Below are 22511 nucleotides of genomic sequence, written 5' to 3' on the forward strand. Positions count from 1 at the left end.
CCAGCCTAACTATTTACACAGTCTTTACAGATAATGTCTATGCAAATTACATAGTACGCATTGAAGTGTGTGTGCGGAACTTTAATATCCGGAACCTTTCTTTTAGTACTCTACTCTGATCGGAAACGCACCAGTAATGCGTTATCTTGTTTACAATGTGTATGCTGTCAAACCTAGATAGCTCAACTTGGGACCAAACATGGAAAACCTCAGAGTACTAGAATTGTACAGCGGGATCGGGGGAATGCATTATGCATTAACAGGTAACGTTATGTGAAATATGTAGTTAGTCACTTGTGAGTCTGTCTTGTTGTGTCCAAGCATGCTATAAAATGGCTAGCCGCGTCCGCTAACGGTAACAAGTGAATGGTTTTCTTACTGTTGATAGCTAGCGTTATCTTGTTCTTAATTGGAGTTCAAATACTAAGTTATTGTTTGCAAAGATGACTGGAAATTGATTTGAAGCTAGCTTCTCGCCTAGTTATTAATCTCGTTAATTTACCCTAACTTTCGCTCATGCTCAATTAACCAAGGTTAATAGAACCTGTCCAGCCAACTAACCCTTTTTCATTCCAATAATATCCATTTTTTCTTGAAGTGTGCACTCGTTCACTACTCCCCACAAATCTTAAAGCATTGTATTGGTGGAGGCATAGCGGACTAAACTCCACTCCATGGTGAAAGAAGTTTCAACTGTGGAGTTTACTTCGTTAGTGGAAGCATGGCTAGCGGGAATTCTTACCATATTTCTTATACCAGTCATTTCCTTTCAATTCAGTGAAAGGAAGTGAACGAGTGTACACTTTGCTCAGACAGTGACGTTAATTTGGAATCCAAAGGTTGACGCAGCCTGTCATGCTTTGGCTTTCAACAGGTGTCACTGTCGGTATTCATAAAGTCTATGGGACAATACCTGTTGATCGTTAGCTTACCAGGCTCATCAGCAAACCACTAGACCTTAGTGCCTACTGTTGTAAGTTAGCTGTCCATCTTTTGTATTTTTTTATTTAACCTTTATTTAACTAGACAAGTCAGTTTCATGTTGATTTACACTCCTATTTCTTTCTCTGTGCAGAGAGTGGTGTGGCAGCAAAGGTGGTAGCTGCAGTGGATGTGAACACCACAGCCAATGAGATCTACAAACACAACTTCCCCAACACTCCTTTACTTGCCAAGACCATAGAGGTGAGCACTCTTAGACCACTGAGGTCCCGGGTTCACAAGAGTTGCCATACTGCATTCTTAACCAACAGGCTACACTTCAGGGGCACACTTAACCAAAGGAAATAAACAATTTAACTGAAATTGTCCGCTCATGTTAAGTCACATACACCTGTACTTTGAGAGACATTCAGACATTCAAAGTACCAATGCTAAAATTAAAGGATATGAGAAGTCTTACTAAAGTCTCTCAAACAACCAGCGATTTTAGGTTAAAGAGATTATCCGGTACATTTGTATACTTTTTAGCCAATAGTTCTGAAAGTATCCTCGAGCCAAAAGTGGTCCCTGAAAATTGTGTACTACTTCACATATGTGAACCACATCCATTCTCTCTTGCTCACTCTGCTGTGTGCCTCTTGCTAGCGGTCACTCAAATGGTGAGGGGCTGATGTTCATTGGCTAGAATTTGAATTGCTAGGGGGCTGGCCCACATGGAGGAAAATGTAGGGTTGTCTGCTCTGTCAGCATCCAGTCAGTGATGATGAACAACGTGCACTGTCTTCCTAATAATATACAGTGAGGGGAAAAAAGTATTTGATCCCCTGCTGATTTTGTACGTTTGCCCACTGACAAAGAAATGATCAGTCTATAATTTTAATGGTAGGTTTATTTGAACAGTGAGAGACAGAATAACAACAAAAAAATCCAGAAAAACACATGTCAAAAATGTTATAACTTGATTTGCGGTTTAATGACAGAAATAAGTATTTGACCCCTCTGCAAAACATGACTTAGTACTTGGTGGCAAAACCCTTGTTGGCAATCAGAGGTCAGACGTTTCTTGTAGTTGGCCACCAGGTTTGCACACATCTCAGGAGGGATTTTGTCCCACTCCTCTTTGCAGATCTTCTCCAAGTCATTAAGGTTTCGAGGCTGATGTTTGGCAACTCGAACCTTCAGCTCCCTCCACAGATTTTCTATGGGATTAAGGTCTGGAGACTGGCGAGGCCACTCCAGGACCTTAATGTGCTTCTTCTTGAGCCACTTCTTTGTTGCCTTGGCCGTGTGTTTTGGGTCATTGTCATGCTGGAATACCCATCCACGACCTATTTTCAATGCCCTGGCCGAGGGAAGGAGGTTCTCACCCAAGATTTGACGGTACATGGCCCGTCCATCGTCCCTTTGATGCAGTGAAGTTGTCCTGTCCCCTTAGCATAAAAACACCCCCAAAGCATAATGTTTCCACCTCCATGTTTGACAGTGGGAATGGTGTTCTTGGGGTCATAGGCAGCATTCCTCCTCCAAACACGGCGAGTTGAATTGATGCCAAAGAGCTCCATTTTGGTCTCATCTGACCACAACACTTTCACCCAGTTGTCCTCTGAATCATTCAGATGTTCATTGGCAAACTTCAGACGGGCATGTATATGTGCTTTCTTGAGCAGGGAGACCTTGCGGGCGCTGCAGGATTTCAGTACTTCACGGCGTAGTGTGTTACCAATTGTTTTCTTGGTGACTATGGTCCCAGCTGCCTTGAGATCATTGACAAGATCCTCCCGTGTAGTTCTGGGCTGATTCCTCACCGTTCTCATGATCATTGCAACTCCACGAGGTGAGATCTTGCATGGAGCCCCAGGCCAAGGGAGATTGACAGTTCTTCTGTGTTTCTTCCATTTGCGAATAATTGCACCAACTGTTGTCACCTTCTCATCAAGCTGCTTGGCGATGGTCTTGTAGCCCATTCAAGCCTTGTGTAGGTCTACAATCTTGTCCCTGACATGCTTGGAGAGCTCTTTGGTCTTGGCCATGGTGGAGAGTTTGGAATCTGATTGATTGATTGCTTCTGTGGACAGGTGTCTTTTATACAGGTAACAAGCTGAGATTAGGAGCACTACCTTTAAGAGTGTGCTCCTAATCTCAGCTCGTTACCTGTATAAAAGACACCTGGGAGCCAGAAATCTTTCTGATTGAGAGGGGTCAAATACTTATTTCCCTCATTAAAATGCAAATAAATTTCTAACATTTTTTACATGTTTTTCTGGATTTTTTGTTGTTGTTATTCTGTCTCTCACTGTTCAAATAAACCTACCATTAAAATTATAGACTGATCATTTCTTTGTCAGTGGGCAAACGTACAAAATCAGCAGGGGATCAAATACTTCTTTCCCTCACTGTAGAATAGTCAAGCAGTTATAGGTATATGTGTCACTCTCTTCAAATTAGCCCAGACAAAATGTAGGGAAAATGGCGCAGCTTCCAGAAAAGCAGTAACTTGCAAACTAGGGATTTCGTGGCTAATTAAGGCAAGACAGTAATTCTGCTCATAAATTATGAACTACACATTGACACATCGAGCCCAAAGCGGGAGGTTTAAAAAATACTTAGTAGTCGCCAAAGTTCCGGAACATTTCAATTAGCCTAGTCCTTATACAGGAGTAGCTGTTATAAACACAAGATTGTTAATTTGGATAAATATGCTTTATTAATAGTGGGCGCATACCACAAAATGAATGCCTTTCGTGTCCATTTGATATTTTAAGTAGAAATTGTGCACAAATAGAGCATTTTAAAAGCCTGTTATATTAAATGAAGTGCCCTTTTTAATATAGACCATATGGCTAATTCAATCAGATTGTTGGGGATAGGGGGCAGTATTTTCACGGCCGGATAAAAAACGTACCCGATTTAATCTGGTTATTACTCCTGCCCAGAAACTAGAATATGCATATAATTAGTAGATTTGGATAGAAAATACCCTAAAGTTTCTAAAACTGTTGGTGTCTGTGAGTATAACAGAACTCATATGGCAGGCCAAAACCTGAGAAGATTCTATATGGGAAGTGCCCTATCTGACCATTTCTTGTCCTTCTATAGCCTCTTTATCGAAAATACAGGATCTCTGCTGTAACGTGATATTTTCAAAGGCTTTCATTGGCTCTAGGAAGGCGCCAGAACATGGAATGATAGCTCTGCAGTCTCTGGGCGAAAAACAGCAGGGGTTTGGGAGAGTGGTCCTTCTGAGAACAATGGCTCTGGTGCGCGCGTGCATGTGACGACTCCATGTTTTTCTTTCAGTGTTTGAACAGATACAACGTCGCCCGGTTGGAATATTATCGCTATTTTACGAGAAAAATCACATAAAAATATATTTTAAACAGCGTTTGACATGCTTCGAAGTATGGTAATGGAATATTTTGAATTTTTTTGTCACGAAACGCGCCGGCGCGTCACCCTTCGGATAGTGACTTGAAAGCACGAACAAAACGGAGCTATTTGGATATAACTATGGATTATTTGGAACCAAAACAACATTGGTTGTTGAAGTAGAAGTCCTGGGAGTGCATTCTGACGAAGAACAGCAAAGGTAATCCAATTCTTCTTATAGTAAATCTGAGTTTGGTGAGTGCCAAACTTGGTGGGTGTCAAACTAGCTAGCCGTGATGGCTGGGCTATCTACTCAGAATATTGCAAAATGTGCTTTCACCGAAAAGCTATTTTAAAATCGGACACCGCGATTGCATAAAGGAGTTCTGTATCTATAATTCTTAAAATAATTGTTATGTTTTTTGTCAACGTTTATCGTGAGTAATTTAGTAAATTCACCGGAAGTTTTCGGTGGGTATGCTAGTTCTGAACAAAACATGCTAATGTAAAAAGCTGTTTTTTGATATAAATATGAACTTGATTGAACAAAGCATGTATTGTATAACATAATGTCTTAGGAGTGTCATCTGATGAAGATCATCAAAGGTTAGTGCTGCATTTAGCTGTGGTTTTGGTTTTTGTGACATATATGCTAGCTTGAAAAATGGGTGTGTGATTATTTCTGTCTGGGTACTCTCCTGACATAATCTAATGTTTTGCTTTCGTTGTAAAGCCTTTTTGAAATCGGACAATGTGGTTAGATAAAGGAGAGTCTTATCTTTCAAATGGTGTAAAATAGTCATATGTTTGAGAAATTGAAATTATAGCATTTTTATGGTTTTTCGTATTTCGCTACCATTGGATATTGGCGGAACGCCTGTCCATAAGAGGTTTTAATATAAATATAGACTTACTAAAGTGTCAAAATTCCGCATTTTTGAACCCACTTAACCCTAACATTTCTCCATGTTTTCAACATCATTGTAAAGCTGTGGTTATTTTTTTGTTTAGACAGTCATTTATAATGATTCATATTTAGGCAATTTCATGTGATTTATTAGCCTACTGATTAATTTACGTCTGTCCCTAATTTTAAGGCCAACCCTGTTACTTGAACTGAACTCTCTTTTTAATATGGAAACTATTCCTTAAAAAAAATTAAATGATAAAGAAGCATTGATCATCTAATACTCAAATCATAGTGTAAAAGCAGGTGAGCTGGTTCTATTCTTTTTGGCCATTTGCTGTTTTGTGCTGGAAAACTCAGCGGGTCGAGCATAACACATCAACCAAGTTGCGCATAGATACAGGCTAGAAATGTTTTAACAATTACATTTCTTTGTGAAGCTTGCATTCAATTGCCACTTCCTGCCCAACCTTCCATTCCCCCTGTCACAAGGGGATTGATTTATGGCTGATTTATGAGGAAATTGTCAACCTTGTTACTTTATTTGGCATTTACTATAGTCATTATTTATTTAACCTCTTGAGATGGGGAAAACATGTTTTTTAAATTAAATTTAACATGTGCTCTTTATGACAGAATGTAAAAACTGTGTGAAATCCAAAGTTTTTTTCAAAGTTTCTCAAAAGGCACTGACTTGGTGGAAGACCCATTGAGAGATAGGGCCGACTCCTTTAGTGTTGCATAGTCTATGTTTTGTTTATTTAGCTTTTCCCTACATCATCCCGTGACTTGTGTTTTTAATAGGCTGTTTGGGGTAATTTAGTAACTGAGGAGCAGATTAAGTGAGGGGTAAAGGTTGTCTGCTCTGTCAGCATCCAGTCAGACATGATGCACAACTTGCACTGTCTTCCTAACAGGATAGAATATTCATGCTGTTATAGGTCTATGCGTCACTCTTCAAATTAGCCCAGAGTTTCGGTGAAAGCAGAATAATACCCAGACTTTTTTCTTTTTTTTCACTTTAAAATATATAACAAACAAAAAACATTGATTTTAAAGTTTAACCAACCATAGAACTCTATGCACAATTACTATTTTTAACACATTTTACCAAAACACATTTTTATTTAAATTTTTTTGTGTATTTTTTTTATTTCCACTACTGTTGAAAAGTTTGGGGTCACTTAGAAATGTCCTTGTTTTTGAAAGAAACTGCCAGTTGAGGACTTGTGAGGCATCTGTTTCTCAAACTAGACACTCTAATGCACTTGTCCTCTTGCTCTGTGTGCCCTGTGGCCTCCCACTTCTCTTTCTATTCTGGTTAGAGCCAGTTTGCACTGTTCTGTGAAAGGAGTAGTACACAGTGTTGGTAATTTCTCACATGGAATAGCCTTAATTTCTCAGAACAAGAATATACTGATGAGTTTCAGAAGAAAGTTATTTAGTTCTGGCCAATTTGAGCCTGTAATCGAACCCACAAATGCTGATGCTCCAAATACTCAACTGGTCTAAAGAAGGCCCGTTTTATTGCTTCTTTAATCAGGACAACAGTTTTCAGCTGTGCTAACATAATTGCAAAATGGTTTTCTAATGATCAATTAGCCTTTTAAAATGATAAACTTGGATTAGCTAACACAACGTGCCATTGGAACACAGGAGTGATGGTTGCTGATAATTGGCTTCTGTATGCCTATGTAGATATTCCATTAGAAACCAGCCGTTTCCAGCTACAATAGTCATTTACACCATTAACAATGTTTACACTGTATTTCTGATCAATTTGATGTTATTTTAATGGACCAAAAATGTGCTTTTTTTTCAAAAACAAGGACACTTCTAAATGACCCCAAACTTTTGTGTGTGTGTGTGTGTGTATATATACACACACACACACAATGACCGCCAAACCCGGATGACGGTGGGCCAACTGTGCTCCGCCCTATAGGACTCCCAATCACGGCCAGTTGTGATACAGCCAGGTTTTACAGGAAGAAATGTGCAGATTACATTTACATTACATTTTAGTCATTTAGCAGACGCTCTTATCCAGAGCGACTTACAGTAGTGAATGCATACATTTCATACAATTTCATACATTTTTTTTTTTCTGTGCTGGCCCCCCGTGGGAATCGAACCCACAACCCTGGTGTTGCAAACACCATGCTCTACCAACTGAGCTACAGGGAAGGCAGATGCAAAGTTTGGTAACAGAATAACATTTTAGGAGATTTTACTGTCATTCTGTTACCAAACTTTGCATCTGCATTTACTGTGTACAGTTTCAAAGTAGGCCCAGTCATTTTGCATAGAGTTGTATGGTTTGTTAATCAATGTTTTTTGTTTACCATGCATGCTTTTAAAGTGACCAGGCCTGCTTCCTTTTCCATAGAATTGCCCAGAAGTAAATGGAAATTATGTTGTTGTAGTGTCTTAAATCCAGGGACATAAAAAGACAATATAAAGGCTCATAAGCCTGCATGCTTATAACATATTAAACAGCAGTATACCTGCAGGCTTTTAGTATGATGTTACCAAATCTTTTATTGGTTGTAAAAATAGAGACTAATGTTATGGGCATACCACTGAGAGTTAATGGTTACACATAGACTTACACTGAGTAGGTTTCCATGACATATAGACTGACCAGGTAAAAGCTATGATCCCTTAGTGATGTCACTTCAATCAGTGTAGATTAAGGGGAGGAGACCGGTTAAATAAGGATTTTTAAGGCTTGAGACAATTGAGACATGGATTGTTTCTGTGTCCTATGCAGATGGTGAATGGGCAAGACAAAGATTTAACATAAGTGCCTTTGAACAGGGTGTGGTTGTAGGTGCCAGGCGCACCAGTTTGTGTCAAGAACTGCAAAGCTGCTGGGGGTTTCACGCTCAATATTTTCCTTTGTGTATCAAGAATGGTCCACCATCCAAAGGACATCCAGCCAACTTGATACAACTGTGGGAAGCACTGGAGTCAACATGGGCCGGCATCCCTGTGGAACACTTTCAAAACCTTATAGAGTCCATGCCCTGATGAATTGAGGCTGTTCTGAGGGCAAAAGGGGGTGCAACTCAATATTAGGAAGGTGTTCTTAATGTTTTGTACACTAATATACATACATACATACATACATACATACATACATACATACATACATACATACATACATACATACATACATACATACATACATACATACAGTTGAAGTCGGAAGTTTACACACACTTAGGTTGGAGTCATTAACTCGTTTTTCAACCACTCCACAAATTTCTTGTTAACAAACTATAGTTTTGGCAAGTCGGTTAGGACATCTACTTTGTGCATAACACAAGTAATTTTTCCAACAATTGTTTACAGATTATTTCACTTATAATTCACTGTATCACAATTCCAGTGGGTCAGAAGTTTACATACACAAAGTTGACTGTACCTTTAAACAGCTTGGAAAATTCTATAATATGATGTCATGGCTTTAGAAGCTTCTGATAGGCTAATTGACATAATTTGAGTCAATTGGAGGTGTACCTGTGTATGTATTTCAAGGCCTACCTTCAAACTCAGTGCCTCTTTGCTTGACATCATGGGAAAATCTAAAGAAATCAGCCAAGACCTCCACAAGTCTGGTTCATCCTTGGGAGCAATTTCCAAATGCCTGAAGGTACCACATTCATCTGTACAAACAATAGTACGCAAGTATTAACACTATTGGACCATGCAGCCGTCATTCCTCTCAGGAAGGAGACGCCTTCTGTCTCCTAGAGATGAACGTACTTTGGTGCGAAAAGTGCAAATCAATCCCAGAACAACAGCAAAAGACCTTGTGAAGATGCTGGAGGAAACAGGTACAAAACTATCTACATCCACAGTAAAACGAGTCCTATATCATCATAACCTGTAAGGCCACTCAGCAAGGAAGAAGCCACTGCTCCAAAAACCCCATTAAAAAAGCCAGACTACGGTTTGCAACTGCACATGGGGGACAAAGATCGTACTTTTTGGAGAAATGTCCTCTGGTCTGATGAAACAAAAATAGAACTGTTTGGCTGTAATGACCATCGTTATGTTTGGAGGAAAAAGGGGGAGGCTTGCAAGCTGAAGAACACCATCCCAACCGTGAAGCACAGGGAAGGCAGCATCATGTTGTGGGGGTGCTTTGCTGCAGGAGGGACTGGTGCAATTATGTGGATATATTGAAGCAACATCTCAAGACATCAGTCAGGAAGTTAAAGCTTGGTCACAAAGGGGTCTTCCAAATGGACATTGACCCCAAGCATGCTTCCAAAGTTATGGCTTAAGGACAACAAAGTCAAGGTATTGGAGTGGCCATCACAAAGTCCTGACCTCAATCCTATAGAAAATTTGTGGGCAGAACTGTAAAAGCGATTGCGAGCAAGGAGGCCTACAAACCTGACTCAGTTACACCAGCTCTGTCAGGAGGAATGGGCCAAAATTCACCCAACGTATTGTGGGAAGGTTATGGAAGGCTTCCCAAAAAGTTTTACCCAAGTTAAACAATTTAAAGGCATGCTACCAAAATACTAATTGAGTGTATGTAAACTTCTGACCCACTGGGAATGTGATGAAATAAATAAAAGCTGAAATAAATAATTTTCACATTCTTAAAATAAAGTGGTGATCCTAACTGACCTAAGACAGGGAATTTTTACTAGGATTACATGTCAGGAATTGTGAAAAACTGACTTTAAATGTATTTGCCTAAGGTGTATGTAAACGTCTGACTTCAACTGTATTTTATATATATATATATATATATATAATACATACATACATACATACATACATACATACATACATACATACATACATACATACATACATACATACATACATACATACATACATACATACATACATACATACATACATACATACATACAATCACAGCTTTGAGTAGAAGATGAAATGCTGTTTTTTATTTATTTTTATCTGTCAATTTGTGTAGCTTAAATCAAAGTATTTTTGTTTGGTTTCAGGGAATGACATTGGATGATTTCAACAAATTGTCGTTTGATATGATCTTGATGAGCCCTCCATGCCAACCTTTCACTAGGTATGTGCCTGTGTGTGTGTGTGTGTGTGTGGGTGTGTGTGTGTGTGTGTGTATACTAGAGGTTGACCGATTATGATTTTTCGACGCCGATACCAATTATTGGAGGACCAAAAAAAGCCGATGCGGATCAATGGCCCGATTTTTTTTTTTTTATTATTATTATTATTATTTTTTATTTTTTTTTGATCATATATATATATTTTTTTTTTGTAATAATGACAATTACAACAATACTGAATTAACACTTTTATTTTAACATAATATAATACATCAATCAAATCAATTTAGCCTCAAATAAATAATGAAACGTTCAATTTGGTTTAAATAATGCAAAAACACAGTGTTGGAGAAGAAAGTAAAAGTGCAATATGTGCCATTTAAAAAAGCTAACGTTTAAGTTGCTTGCTCAGAACATGAGAACATATGAAAGCTGGTGGTTCCTTTTAACATGAGTCTTCAATTTTCCCAGGTAAGAAGTTTTAGGTTGAGGTTATTATAAACTATACTATGCCATTTGTATTTCATATACCTTTGACTATTGGATGTTATTATAGGCACTTTAGTATTGCCAGGTTAACAGTATAGCTTCCGTCCCTCTCTCCCCTACCTGGGCTCGAACCAGGAACACATCGACAACAGCCACCCTCGAAGCATCGTTACCCATCGCTCCACAAAAGCCGCGGCCCTTGCAGAGCAAGGGGAACAACTACTCCAAGTCTCAGAGCGAGTGACGTTTGAAACTCCATTAGCGCGCACCCCGCTAACTAGCTAGCCATTTCACATCGGTTACACCAGCCTAATCTCGGGAGTTGATAGGCTTGAAGTCATAAACGGCTCAATGCTTGAAGCACAGCGAAGAGCTGCTGGCAAACGCACTAAAGTGCTTTTTGAATGAATGCTTACGAGCGTGCTGCTGCCTACCATTGCTCAGTCAGACTGCTCTATCAAATATCAAATCATAGACTTAATTATAACATAATAACACACAGAAATATGAGCCTTTGGTCATTAATATGGTCGAATCCGGAAACTATCATTTAGAAAACAAAATGTTTATTCTTTCAGTGAATTACAGAACCGTTCCGTATTTTATCTAATGGATGGCATCCCTAAGTCTAAATATTGCTGTTACATTGTACAACCTTCAATGTTATGTCATAATTACGTACAATTCTGGCAAATTAATGGCGGTCTTTGTTAGGAATAAATGGACTTCACACAGTTCGCAACGAGCCAGGTGGCCCAAACTGCTGCATATACCCTGATGCTTGCACGGAACGCAAGAGAAGTGACACAATTTCCCTAGTTATAAGAAATTCATGTTAGCAGGCAATATTAACTAAATATGCAGGTTTAAAATATATATACTTGTGTATTGGTTTTAAAGAAAGGCATTGATGTTTATGGTTAGGTACACATTGGTGCAACGACAGTGCTTTTTTCGCGAATGCGCTTGTTAAATCATCACCCGTTTGGCGAAGTAGGCTGTGATTCGATGAGAAATTAACAGGCACCGCATCGATTATATGCAACGCAGGACACGCTCGATAAACTTGTAATATCATCAACCATGTGTAGGTAACTAGTGATTATGTTAAGATTGATTGTTTTTTATAAGATAAGTTTAATGCTAGCTAGCAACTTACCTTGGCTTCTTGCTGCCCTCGCGTAACAGGTAGTCAGCCTGCCACGCAGGCTCCTCGTGGAGTGCAATGTAAGGCAGGTGGTTAGAGCGTTGGACTAGTAACCGGAAGGTTGCAAAAACGAATCCCCGAGCTGACAAGGTAAAAATCTGTCGTTCTGCCCCTGAACAAGGCAGTTAACCCACCGTTCCTAGGCCGTCATTGAAAATAAGAATGTGTTCTTAACTGACTTGCCTAGTTAAATAAAGGTGTAAAAAATAATATAAAAAACAAATTGGCCACAATCGGTGTCCAAATACCGATTTGTTATGAACTTGATATCGGCCCTAATTAATCGGCCATTCCGATTAATTGGTCGACCTCTAGTGTGTACACGTGCCTAAGATCTGGTGTTAGCATTTACAGATAATCTCCGTTAGTTCATAGATGTGTTGATGAAGGGACACTGCAATCGTCTTCCTCTCTGTAGGATTGGATTACAAGGTGACATATCTGACCCCAGAACCAAGAGCTTTCTCTACATCCTGGACCTTCTACCAAGGTTAGACGCATACATTTACACTCCCTATTCATCTTTCCACTTGGTCTCTCTTTCCAAGGCCTTGTTTGTTTTATAGGTAGCTAATAGGCCTACTCTGTTTTGTACTACACTGCTCAAAAAAATAAAGGGAACACTAAAATAACACATCCTAGATCTGAATGAATGAAATAATCTTATTAAATACTTTTTTCTTTATATAGTTGAATATGCTGACAACAATCACACAAAAATAATCAATGGAAATCCAGTTCATCAACCCATGGAGGTCTGGATTTGGAGTCACTCAAAATTAATGTGGAAAACCACACTGCAGGCTCATCCAACTTTGATGTAATGTCCTTAAAACAAGTCAAAATGAGGCTCAGTAGTGTGTGTGGCCTCCACGTGCCTGTATGACCTCCCTACAACGCCTGGGCATGCTCCTGATGAGGTGGCGGATGGTCTCCTGAGGGCTCTCCTCCCAGACCTGGACTAAAGCATCCGCCAACTCCTGGACAGTCTGTGGTGCAACGTGGTGTTGGTGGATGGAGCGAGACATGATGTCCCAGATGTGCTCAATTGGATTCAGGTCTGGGGAACGGGCGGGCCAGTCCATAGCATCAATGCCTTCCTCTTGCAGGAACTGCTGACACACTCCAGCCACATGAGGTCTAGCATTGTCTTGCATTAGGAGGAACCCAGGGCCAACCGCACCAGCATATGGTCTCACAAGGGGTCTGAGGATCTAATCTCGGTACCTAATGGCAGTCAGGCTACCTCTGGCGAGCACATGGAGGGCTGTGCGGCCCCCCAAAGAAATGCCACCCCACACCATGACTGACCCACCGCCAAACCGGTCATGCTGGAGGATGTTGCAGGCAGCAGAACGTTCTCCACAGCGTCTCCAGACTGTCACGTCTGTCACGTGCTCAGTGTGAACCTGCTCTCATCTGTGAAGAGCACAGGGCGCCAGTGGCGAATTTGCCAATCTTGGTGTTCTCTGGCAAATGCCAAATGTCCTGCACGGTGTTGGGCTGTAAGCACAACCCCCACCTGTGGACATCGGGCCCTCATACCACCCTCATGGAGTCTGTTTCTGACCGTTTGAGCAGACACATGCACATTTGTGGCCTGCTGGAGGTCATTTTGCAGGGCTTTGGCAGTGCTCCTCCTTCTCCTCCTTGCACAAAGGCGGAGGTAGCGGTCCTGCTGCTGGGTTGTTGCCCTCCTACGGCCTCCTCCACGTCTCCTGATGTACTGGCCTGTCTCCTGGTAGCGCCTCCATGCTCTGGACACTACGCTGACAGACACAGTAAACCTTCTTGCCACAACTCGCATTGATGTGCCATCCTGGATGAGCTGCACTACCTGAGCCACTTGTGTGGGTTGTAGACTCCGTCTCATGCTACCACTAGAGTGAAAGCACCGCCAGCATTCAAAAGTGACCAAAACATCAGCCAGGAAGCATAGGAACTGAGAAGTGGTCTGTGGTCCCCACCTGCAAAACCACACCTTTATTGGGGGTGTCTTGCTAATTGCCTATAATTTCCACCTGTTGTCTATTCCATTTGCACAACAGCATGTGAAATTTATTGTCAATCAGTGTTGCTTCCTAAGTGGACAGTTTGATTTCACAGAAGTGTGATTGACTTGGACTTACATTGTGTTGTTTAAGTGTTCCCTTTATTTTTTTGAGCAGTATATTTCTAGCCATTTGATTGAAGTTCATTCATTCTTTTCCTCCACTGTAGTTACTCAGTTTCCCCTCTTTGTTGCCTAGCTAGTAGCTATTTCTGGAGTCATTGATTCAGTTCCTGGTCACTGAAACCATTGTTCGACACCATCGTGACCATGTCATTTTCTTACTCATTACATTCTGTTCATAGATAGACTGATGTAATAATATCCTGTTGCATATTGCACGTTCAGAGTGTAATAATATTAGCATCAATATGAATTCACCTCTCTGAATTATGTTTATTTTTTTATGAATAAATACATGGTGTGTGGTTTGACCCTCATATCTCCCTGTAGGCTCATCAAGTTGCCACGCTTCATTCTGCTGGAGAATGTGAAAGGCTTTGAGACGTCCTCCGCCAGGTAACCATGGAGATGGGAGTCCCCTGCTCTGGAAGGTCACCATGGTTACCCTGTTGGTGGCCAATTGTGTGCCGGGACAGACTGTGTGTTTAGCCTTTCTCTGTCGCTCTGGATCAGATCAGTGTACAAAACTTTCTCTGAGCACCAGAGAGCCTAGTTCTCTACGAAGTCCTGTAGGCCTATACATTTTTCAGCTAAATGCTGTTTTTTCGATTTCGGTTACCAAATCATTTCTCAGAAGCCCCTTTACTTCTCAACTGTCATGTACAGTGCATTTACTACAGTCTTATAAAAAAATATGATCTTACATTGTCTGTGAGATGGCAAAAGGTATGCCAAGAGTGATGTCTGAATAGTTTTTTTCTACTCTGCCTAGAGACTCTTTGGTGAAAACGCTAAAGGAATGTGGATACAACTATCAGGAGCTCATGGTTTCTCCTACATGTGTAAGACATCACCTTTCTTTACATTTACTTACACTAAAATGATGAGCAGCATAGTGTGCTTACCCATTTTCATTCTGTCTATCTCTGTTCACAGCTGGGGATGCCCAACTCCAGACTCAGGTATTTCATGATTGCCAAAGCTCCACCAGGATCTTTCTCCTTCCACACCACTTCAGAGGTGGGGCCCGGTCACCTTAACATCAATCTGTATTATGTTATGGATATGATGTACCTAACTACATGTAATGATGTCTACTTTGCATTCCTGAAGGACAGTAGCTCCATACACTTTGTGGGCAACATTGTTTTCATATACATTTTGTAGACAACATCCTGGTTTTATGTATTTGTCATAACCAAATAAACAATGTGAGGTAAACTTATTTCCTCCCATGACCAGATCCAGGAAGGTTTCCCGCACCCCGCAGACAAGGTCTTATTAGAGCCCAGTTCTCCAATCTCACCTAGTCCCACTACAACTGCCTACCAAGAGGAAAATCACAAGGAAGATGAAGGTGGTATCCTGTACAAGCTGGAGCGGGCCCAGGATGCTGAGAGGAAGAGCAGTCAGAACAGAGACCAGTCCCTCAGACAGATCCGGGTCTACCTGGAGGACCAGGGAGAAGGGGAGATGGAGCAGTACCTCCTTCCCCCAAAGACCTTGCTGCGCTACGCTCTGCTCATGGATATAGTCAGGCCCACCTGCAGGAGATCTGTCTGCTTCACCAAAGGGTATGGCATCAAGCTGCGCTGGAGCATAGACACAGTAGGGTTTTTTTCCTGGATCAAAAAGGGCTTTAAGTGGTGGGCGTGGTAAGCCTGTCGGTGCGGCTGAATTTCAGAGAACGTTTTAGAGGCCCCCATCTTGGTGGTGTAGTGACATTTAGGAATTTTTAAGCTAATTTCCTGCATTTCAAAACAATTCTCCATAGAGCAGAGAGACATTTTTGCAGCTTTAAAGGAATTTCCTGCAATTTGACATAGTCTGCTATGGAGCTGAGAGAAAATGTTGCAGTTTTAAAGGTAGACTTAGTGATATGACGTAGATGCAGAAAGTAAACAGCATAGTGTGTCAATTTCCGCAACAACAAAGAGCTTTGTGCGAGGCTCAACTTCTCCGGTTTTGGTCTCGTGGCTCCCACTCTGTAAATGTGAAACGAACCCGTACACATAAATCTCACTCATCTCAATATCTGCAGTGCTGCTTGTGGCAACCTCATTTCGCTGAGTCTACCGCTAAAGCTAATTTCCTGCAGTTCTATGCATTTTGCCATGGCTAATGCTGTGTACATTTGCTCAAACATAACAATCTATACTGCTAAATTCATTGTTCTGGGAATTTTCAATTCTCCCTGACTGTCTAGCTTTTATTTAGGTAATTGTTATCTATTATCTTTTCTACATACTTCATATCTGGATTTAGTCGTCTTAAATTTACACTGAAAGCGTTTTTTCATCCCCATTTTTTTTTTATAACAATAAAAAAATATATACATACATGCATGCATGCATGCATACATACATACATACATACATACATACATACATACATACATACATACATACATACATACATACATACATGCATGCATGCATGCATGCATACATACATACATACATACATACATACATACATACATACATACATACATACATACATACATACATACATACATACATACATACATACATACAGTTTCCTTCGGAAATTATTCAGACCCTTTCCGTTTTTCTGCATTTTGTTACATTACAGCCTTATTGTAAAATGTATTAAATAAATACATATCCTCAGCAATCTACAAACAATACCACATAATGACAAAGCAAAAACGTTTTTTTGAAACCGATCGAACATCTCTGGAGAGACCTGAAAATAGCTGTGCAACAACACTCCTCATCATACTCCCCAAATACAGGTGTGCCAAGCTTGTAGCATCATATCCAAGAAGACTCGAGGCTGTAATCGCTGCCAAAGGTGCTTCAACAAAGTACTAAGTAAACGGTCTGAATACTTTTGTAAATGTCATATTTCTGTTTTTAATTATGAATAAATTAACACAAATTTCAAAAACTGCTTTTTTATTATGGGGTATTGTGTGCAGATTGAGGGAGGGGGGAACTATTTAATACATTTTAGAATAAGGCTGTAACCTAACAAAATGTGGAAAAAGTCAAGGGGTCTGAATACTTTCCGAAGGCACTGAATATATTTATTTCACACTGTTTGCACTTAGGCGACCCGAAAAAACACTAGGCGGCCCGCCGAAGGATTTCAGTGGTAGAAAAACAGTTTAGAGTAGCACAGTTTTACATCTAGCCTGGTATAACATGTATTTTACCCTACATGTTTTCCATGTGTTGGTATCGTTCTTGTGTAAACTTTAGTATTTGCTGATTTTGTGTCCCCTATTTTTCCACAGCTATGGACACTACGTTGAGGGAACAGGCTCTGTGCTTCAGTCCTGTATGGAAACAGATGTAGGTTTCTGACCTTACAACCTTACACAAGCCACACGTGTCTTCTAATAGATCACTTAGCCAGCTTATGGATACGTCCACCCTCACAATGCCTAGGAGGTCTTAGGCCTGTTTAGCTTCTCCATTACCTGTCTTAATGTGTACATTTAACGTGACAGGAAGCAGAAGTGAGCAAGGTGTTGCGTGTGCCTAGGAGAACAGGGTGAGCTCTGCCCTGACAGATATATTCTTTGTTTTGTGTTTCCCCTCAGATGGAAGCAGCGTTTAGATCACCGGAGCGTCTGTCTGATGAGGAGAAACTACAGCAGCTGTCCAGGTTGAAGCTCCGCTACTTCTCCCCCAGAGAGATAGCCAACCTCATGGGCTTCCCCAAGCACTTCAGTGAGTCATACACACCCATTAGCCAATAACATAAGACCTCTATTTGATTAGTTAGTTAATCAAGAATATGTCCAATCAAATGCAGTACAAAACTCCATAAATCATAGTCCTTATACTGTAGGCCATGTGAGGACCTTACTCACAAAGTGATGAAATTAAAACTAGCCTGCAGCCTACAGTAGTTAATTAGTTTATTGTCGTCACAGCAAACACAGCACGGCTAATGCTTAGTCTTATGCACTTGGTAGTTTTCTCCATGTAACCAGGTTAGTTACGGTGAGTGCTAAGCTTAGTTAGCTGCTGTGTTTTTCTGTGCAAAGGTTTTAGCGTAAGGAGCTTTCTAGGTGGGTGATATAATTAGAGAGTAGAGGACGTAGGAAGCAGGCCAAGGTAACAAGATGAGAGAGACCAGAGAGTAAGGGCCTGAGGGCTAATGGGATGACAAAAGAAGGGATCTTAATACTAAGCTAACATATGGAATTATTTTACGGTGGTCATATCATGGATCATTTAACTATTGGATTTAGAATTTCTGGACCCCTTTAGGTATAAAACAAATCTAGATATGTTTGTTTAGGTTAAGATATAGAATTTGGCCTTTACTACTATAGAAACACATCGACTAAGACATTCATAAATGGCAAAAAAAATGACAGTCGAAAATGAAACATAAGGAAAAAGGTTTTGAAGTGTCTGTCCTATAGCTAGCTGTCCTATATCTAGGACATATAAGAAAGCTCAGGAAATATACAATTTAATTTGTACACATACAGTGCATTTGGAAAGTATTCCAACCCCTTGACTTTTCAACGTTTTGTTACGTTAAAGCCTTATTCTAAAATTGATTAAATTGTGTGTCCCCCACTCAATCTACTCACAATACCCCATAATGACAAGGCCAAAACCTGTTTTTGCAAAATGTTTGCAAATGTATTAAAAATAAAAAACTGAAATATAACATTTACATGCAGTACCAGTCAAAGGTTTGGACACACCTACTCATTCCAGGGTTTTTCTTTATGTTTACTATTTTCTACATTGTAGAATAATAGTGAAGACAACAAAACTATAAAATAAAACCCATGTAGTCATGTAGTAACCAAAAATGTTAAACAAATCTAAATATATTTTATATATTTGAGATTCTTCAAAGTAGCCATCCTTTGCCTTGATGACAGCTTTGCACACTCTTGGAATTCTCTCAACCAGCTTCATGAGGTAGTCACCTGGAATGCATTTCAATTAACAGGTGTGCCTTGTTAATTTGTTGTATTTCTTTCCTTAACGTGTTTGAGCCAATCAGTTGTGTTGTGACAAGGTAGGGGTGGTATACAGAAGATATCCCTATTTGGTAAAAGACCAAGTCCATATTATAGCAAGAACAGCTCAAATAAGCAAAGAGAAACGACAGTCCCTCATTACTTTAAGACATGAAGGTCAGTCAAATTTGTGTCAAATCTGCAGTTGCAAAAACCATCAAGTGCTATGATGAAACTGGCTCTCATGAGGACCGCCACAGGAAAGAAAGACCCAGAGTTACCTCTGCTGCAGAGGATAAGTTCATTAGAGTTAACTGCACCTCAGATTGCACCACAAATAAATGCTTCACAGAGTTCAAGTAACAAACACATCTCAACATCAACTGTTCAGAGGAGACCACGTGAATCAGGCCTTCATGGTCGAATTGCTGCAAAGAAACCACTACTAAAGGACACCAGTTAGAAGAAGAGACTTGCTTGGGCGAAGAAACACGAGCAATGGACATTAGACCGGTGGAAATCTGTCCTTTGGTCTGATGAGTACAAATTGGAGATTTTTGGTTCTAACCACGGTATCTTTGTGAGACGCAGAGTAGCTGAACAGATCTCAGCATGTGTGATGGTGTGGAGGTGCTTTGCTGGTGAAACGGTCTGTGATTTATTTAGAATTCAAGGCATACTTAACCAGCATGGCTACCACAGCATTCTGCAGTGATATGCCATCCCATCTGGTTTGTGCTTAGTGGGACTATCGTTTGTTTTTCAACAGGACAATGACCCAACACACCTCCAGGCTGTGTAAGGGCTATTTGACCAAGAAGGAGAGTGATGGAGTGCTGCATCAGATGACCTGGCCTCCACAGTCACCCGACCTCAACCCAATTGGGATGGTTTGGGATGAGTTGGACCACAGAGTGAAGGAAAAGCAGCCATCAAGTGCTCAGCATATGTGGGAACTCCTTCAACACTGTTGGAAAAGCATTCCAGGTGAAGCTGGTTGAGAGTATGCCAAGAGTGTACAAAGCTGTCATCAAGGCAAAGGGTGGATACTTTGAAGAATCTAAAATATATTTTGATTTGTTTAAAACTTTTTTTTTTTTTGGTTACTACATGATTCGATATGTGTTATTTCATAGTGTTGATGTTGTCACTATTATTCTACAATGTAGAAAATAGTAAAAATAAAGAAAAACCCTTGAATGAGTAGGTGTGTCCAAACTTTTGACTGCTGCTGTAAGTATTCAGACCCGATCGGGTTTAAGTCTGGGCTCTGTCTGGGCCTCTCAAGGACATTCCTAGACTTGTCCCAAAGCCACTCCTGCATTGTCTTGGCTGTGTGCTTAGGATCATTTTCCTGTTGCTTAGGATCATTGTCCTGTTGTAAGGTGAACCCCCCCCCTCAAATCTGAGGTCCTAAGCGCTCTGGAGCAGGTTCTTATCAAGGACCTCTTTGTACTTTGTTACTTTCCCTCGATCAGGACTAGTATCCTAGTCCCTGCCGTTGAAAACCATCCCCACAGCATTATGGATGCACCACCATAGGGATGGAGCCAGGTTTCCTCCAGACGTGATGCTTGGTGCTCAGGCCAAAAAGTTCAATCTTGTTTATCATGGTCTGAGAGTCCTTTAGGTGCCTTTTGGCAAACTCCAAGTGGGCTGTCATGTGCCTTTTACTGAGGAGTGGCTTCCGTCTGGCCACTCTACCATAAAGGCCTGATTGGTGGAATGCTGAGAGATGGTTGTCCTTCTGGAAGGTTCTCCCATCTCCACAGAGGAACTCTGGAGCTCTGTCAGAGTGACCATCGGGGTCTTGGACACCTCCCTGACCAAGTCCCTTCTCCCCTAATTGCTCAGTTTGGCTGGGCAGCCAGCTCTAGGAAGAGTTTTGGTGGTTCCAAACTTCTTCCATTTAAGAATTATGGAGGCCACTGTGTTCTTGTGGACCTTCAGTGCTGCAGAAATGTTTTGGACTCCAAGTTGCAGAAACATCTCAAGGATGGTCAATGGAAATGGATGCACCTGAGCTCGATTTAGAGTCTCATAGCAAAGGGTCTGAGTACTTATGTAAATAAGGTCATTCTGTTTTTAAGCGTAATAAATTTACAAACATTTCTACAATCTGTTTTTGCTTTGTCATTATGAGGTATTGTATGTAGATTTAGGTAAAACGGAATCTGGCTGTAACGTAACAAAAGTTCTTAATACTTTCCGAATGCACTGTATTTAACAACTTATTTTTGTTGGCTTAAAACTACTTCCATTAGTTTGTATGTGTTACCTTCAGATGAGTCCCAATCACACATGGGGGTCGTAGAGCAAGTTACCCCTGGCCTTTTATAGGCCAAACCATTCAGACGCTACAGACGTTTTCGTGAGAAAAACGATTTTCGAGATGTCTCATGGTCTGACAAACACAGCTGTAGCTCGGCCACCTTCCACCACAAATGCGGAAGATCAACATAGGCGGATTTGGTGGATTGAGACGCAGCCCATTCCAAAAAGAAATTCAACAAATATCTTTAGCTTAAACTGACAGATTTTGATGGTGTTTTTTTCATTATGTTACTTAGATGTGTCAATAGACTCTCTTAAGGATTTTAATGAGGTATGGACATTCTCATAATATTGTTTAGTCTCTTGACAATATTGGGAAAAACGAACCTGGAAATCAGGATCTGTTTAGTCTTGTTCATAGGATAATATGTGATGTTTGTGTTGTTTTTTTGCAGCTATCCCAAAGAACATTTCCACCAAGCAGCAGTACCGAGTCCTGGGGAATAGCCTGAACGTACATGTGGTCGCCCGGCTCATAGAACTCTTGGTATCCTAACCAGGCATATACAACTTATGGTATCCTAACCAGGTGTACACAACTCATGGTATCCTAACCAGGTGTACACAACTCATGGTATCCTAACCAGGTGTACACAACTCATGGTATCCTAACCAGGTGTACACAACTCATGGTATCCTAACCAAAAATACTATCTGCCTCGGGAATAATTGTTTTCCAGTGTATGTTTTATAACTGAGATAATGTAGCCACAGTCTCTGTCCTACAGTCCACAGTTGATCCAGAGGGACAAGTTACATTCTGTATTTACTGACTAAACTGTGTAAAGGATATACTACATGACATGGATTGGGATCATGGAATCAACCTTTGCAGATGCCTTTGCTAACTGAATTAAATAAAATGTTTTTTCTTACATTATTTTGTTCTGATTTTCTCAACTTGTATGTACTGTGATGGATCTTCTTTTTGGCAGTAATTATGAATATGATTTGAGCCTTCCTCGTTTATCAAGGAAGTTCAAAAACCTTTAACCTTTTATCGATGAGAGAAACTCATCTCATTTGGACCGTACACTCATTTGAACCATACACTAAGGAAGAAG

The 22511-nt window shown here is 40.5% G+C and overlaps 1 protein-coding gene across 1 annotated transcript; it reads left to right on the forward strand.

Annotated features, from left to right (window-relative positions):
• Window positions 1–126: 126 nt before the first annotated feature.
• trdmt1 (tRNA aspartic acid methyltransferase 1) lies at window positions 127–22327 on the forward strand. The gene is made up of 11 exons (XM_029698757.1): window positions 127–263; window positions 1076–1185; window positions 10210–10286; window positions 12399–12470; window positions 14484–14549; window positions 14926–14995; window positions 15090–15173; window positions 15396–15727; window positions 17416–17473; window positions 17725–17854; window positions 21843–22327. The coding sequence occupies exons 1-11, from the start codon at window positions 200–202 to the stop codon at window positions 21941–21943; spliced, it is 1164 nt and encodes a 387-aa protein (XP_029554617.1). The 5' UTR covers window positions 127–199; the 3' UTR covers window positions 21944–22327.
• Window positions 22328–22511: the final 184 nt, after the last annotated feature.

Source organism: Salmo trutta, chromosome 2 (genome assembly GCF_901001165.1).
Source record: "Salmo trutta chromosome 2, fSalTru1.1, whole genome shotgun sequence".
Classification (NCBI taxonomy): Eukaryota; Metazoa; Chordata; class Actinopteri; order Salmoniformes; family Salmonidae; genus Salmo; species Salmo trutta.

Excerpts from the sequence above, each read along its gene's own strand:
- trdmt1 (XM_029698757.1), top strand. The coding sequence starts at position 200 with ATGGAAAACCTCAGAGTACTAGAATTGTACAGCGGGATCGGGGGAATG. Across the intron at positions 14,996-15,089 it reads TCATGGTTTCTCCTACATGT|CTGGGGATGCCCAACTCCAG; the intron begins GTAAGACATCAC and ends CTCTGTTCACAG. Across the intron at positions 17,855-21,842 it reads GGGCTTCCCCAAGCACTTCA|CTATCCCAAAGAACATTTCC; the intron begins GTGAGTCATACA and ends GTTTTTTTGCAG.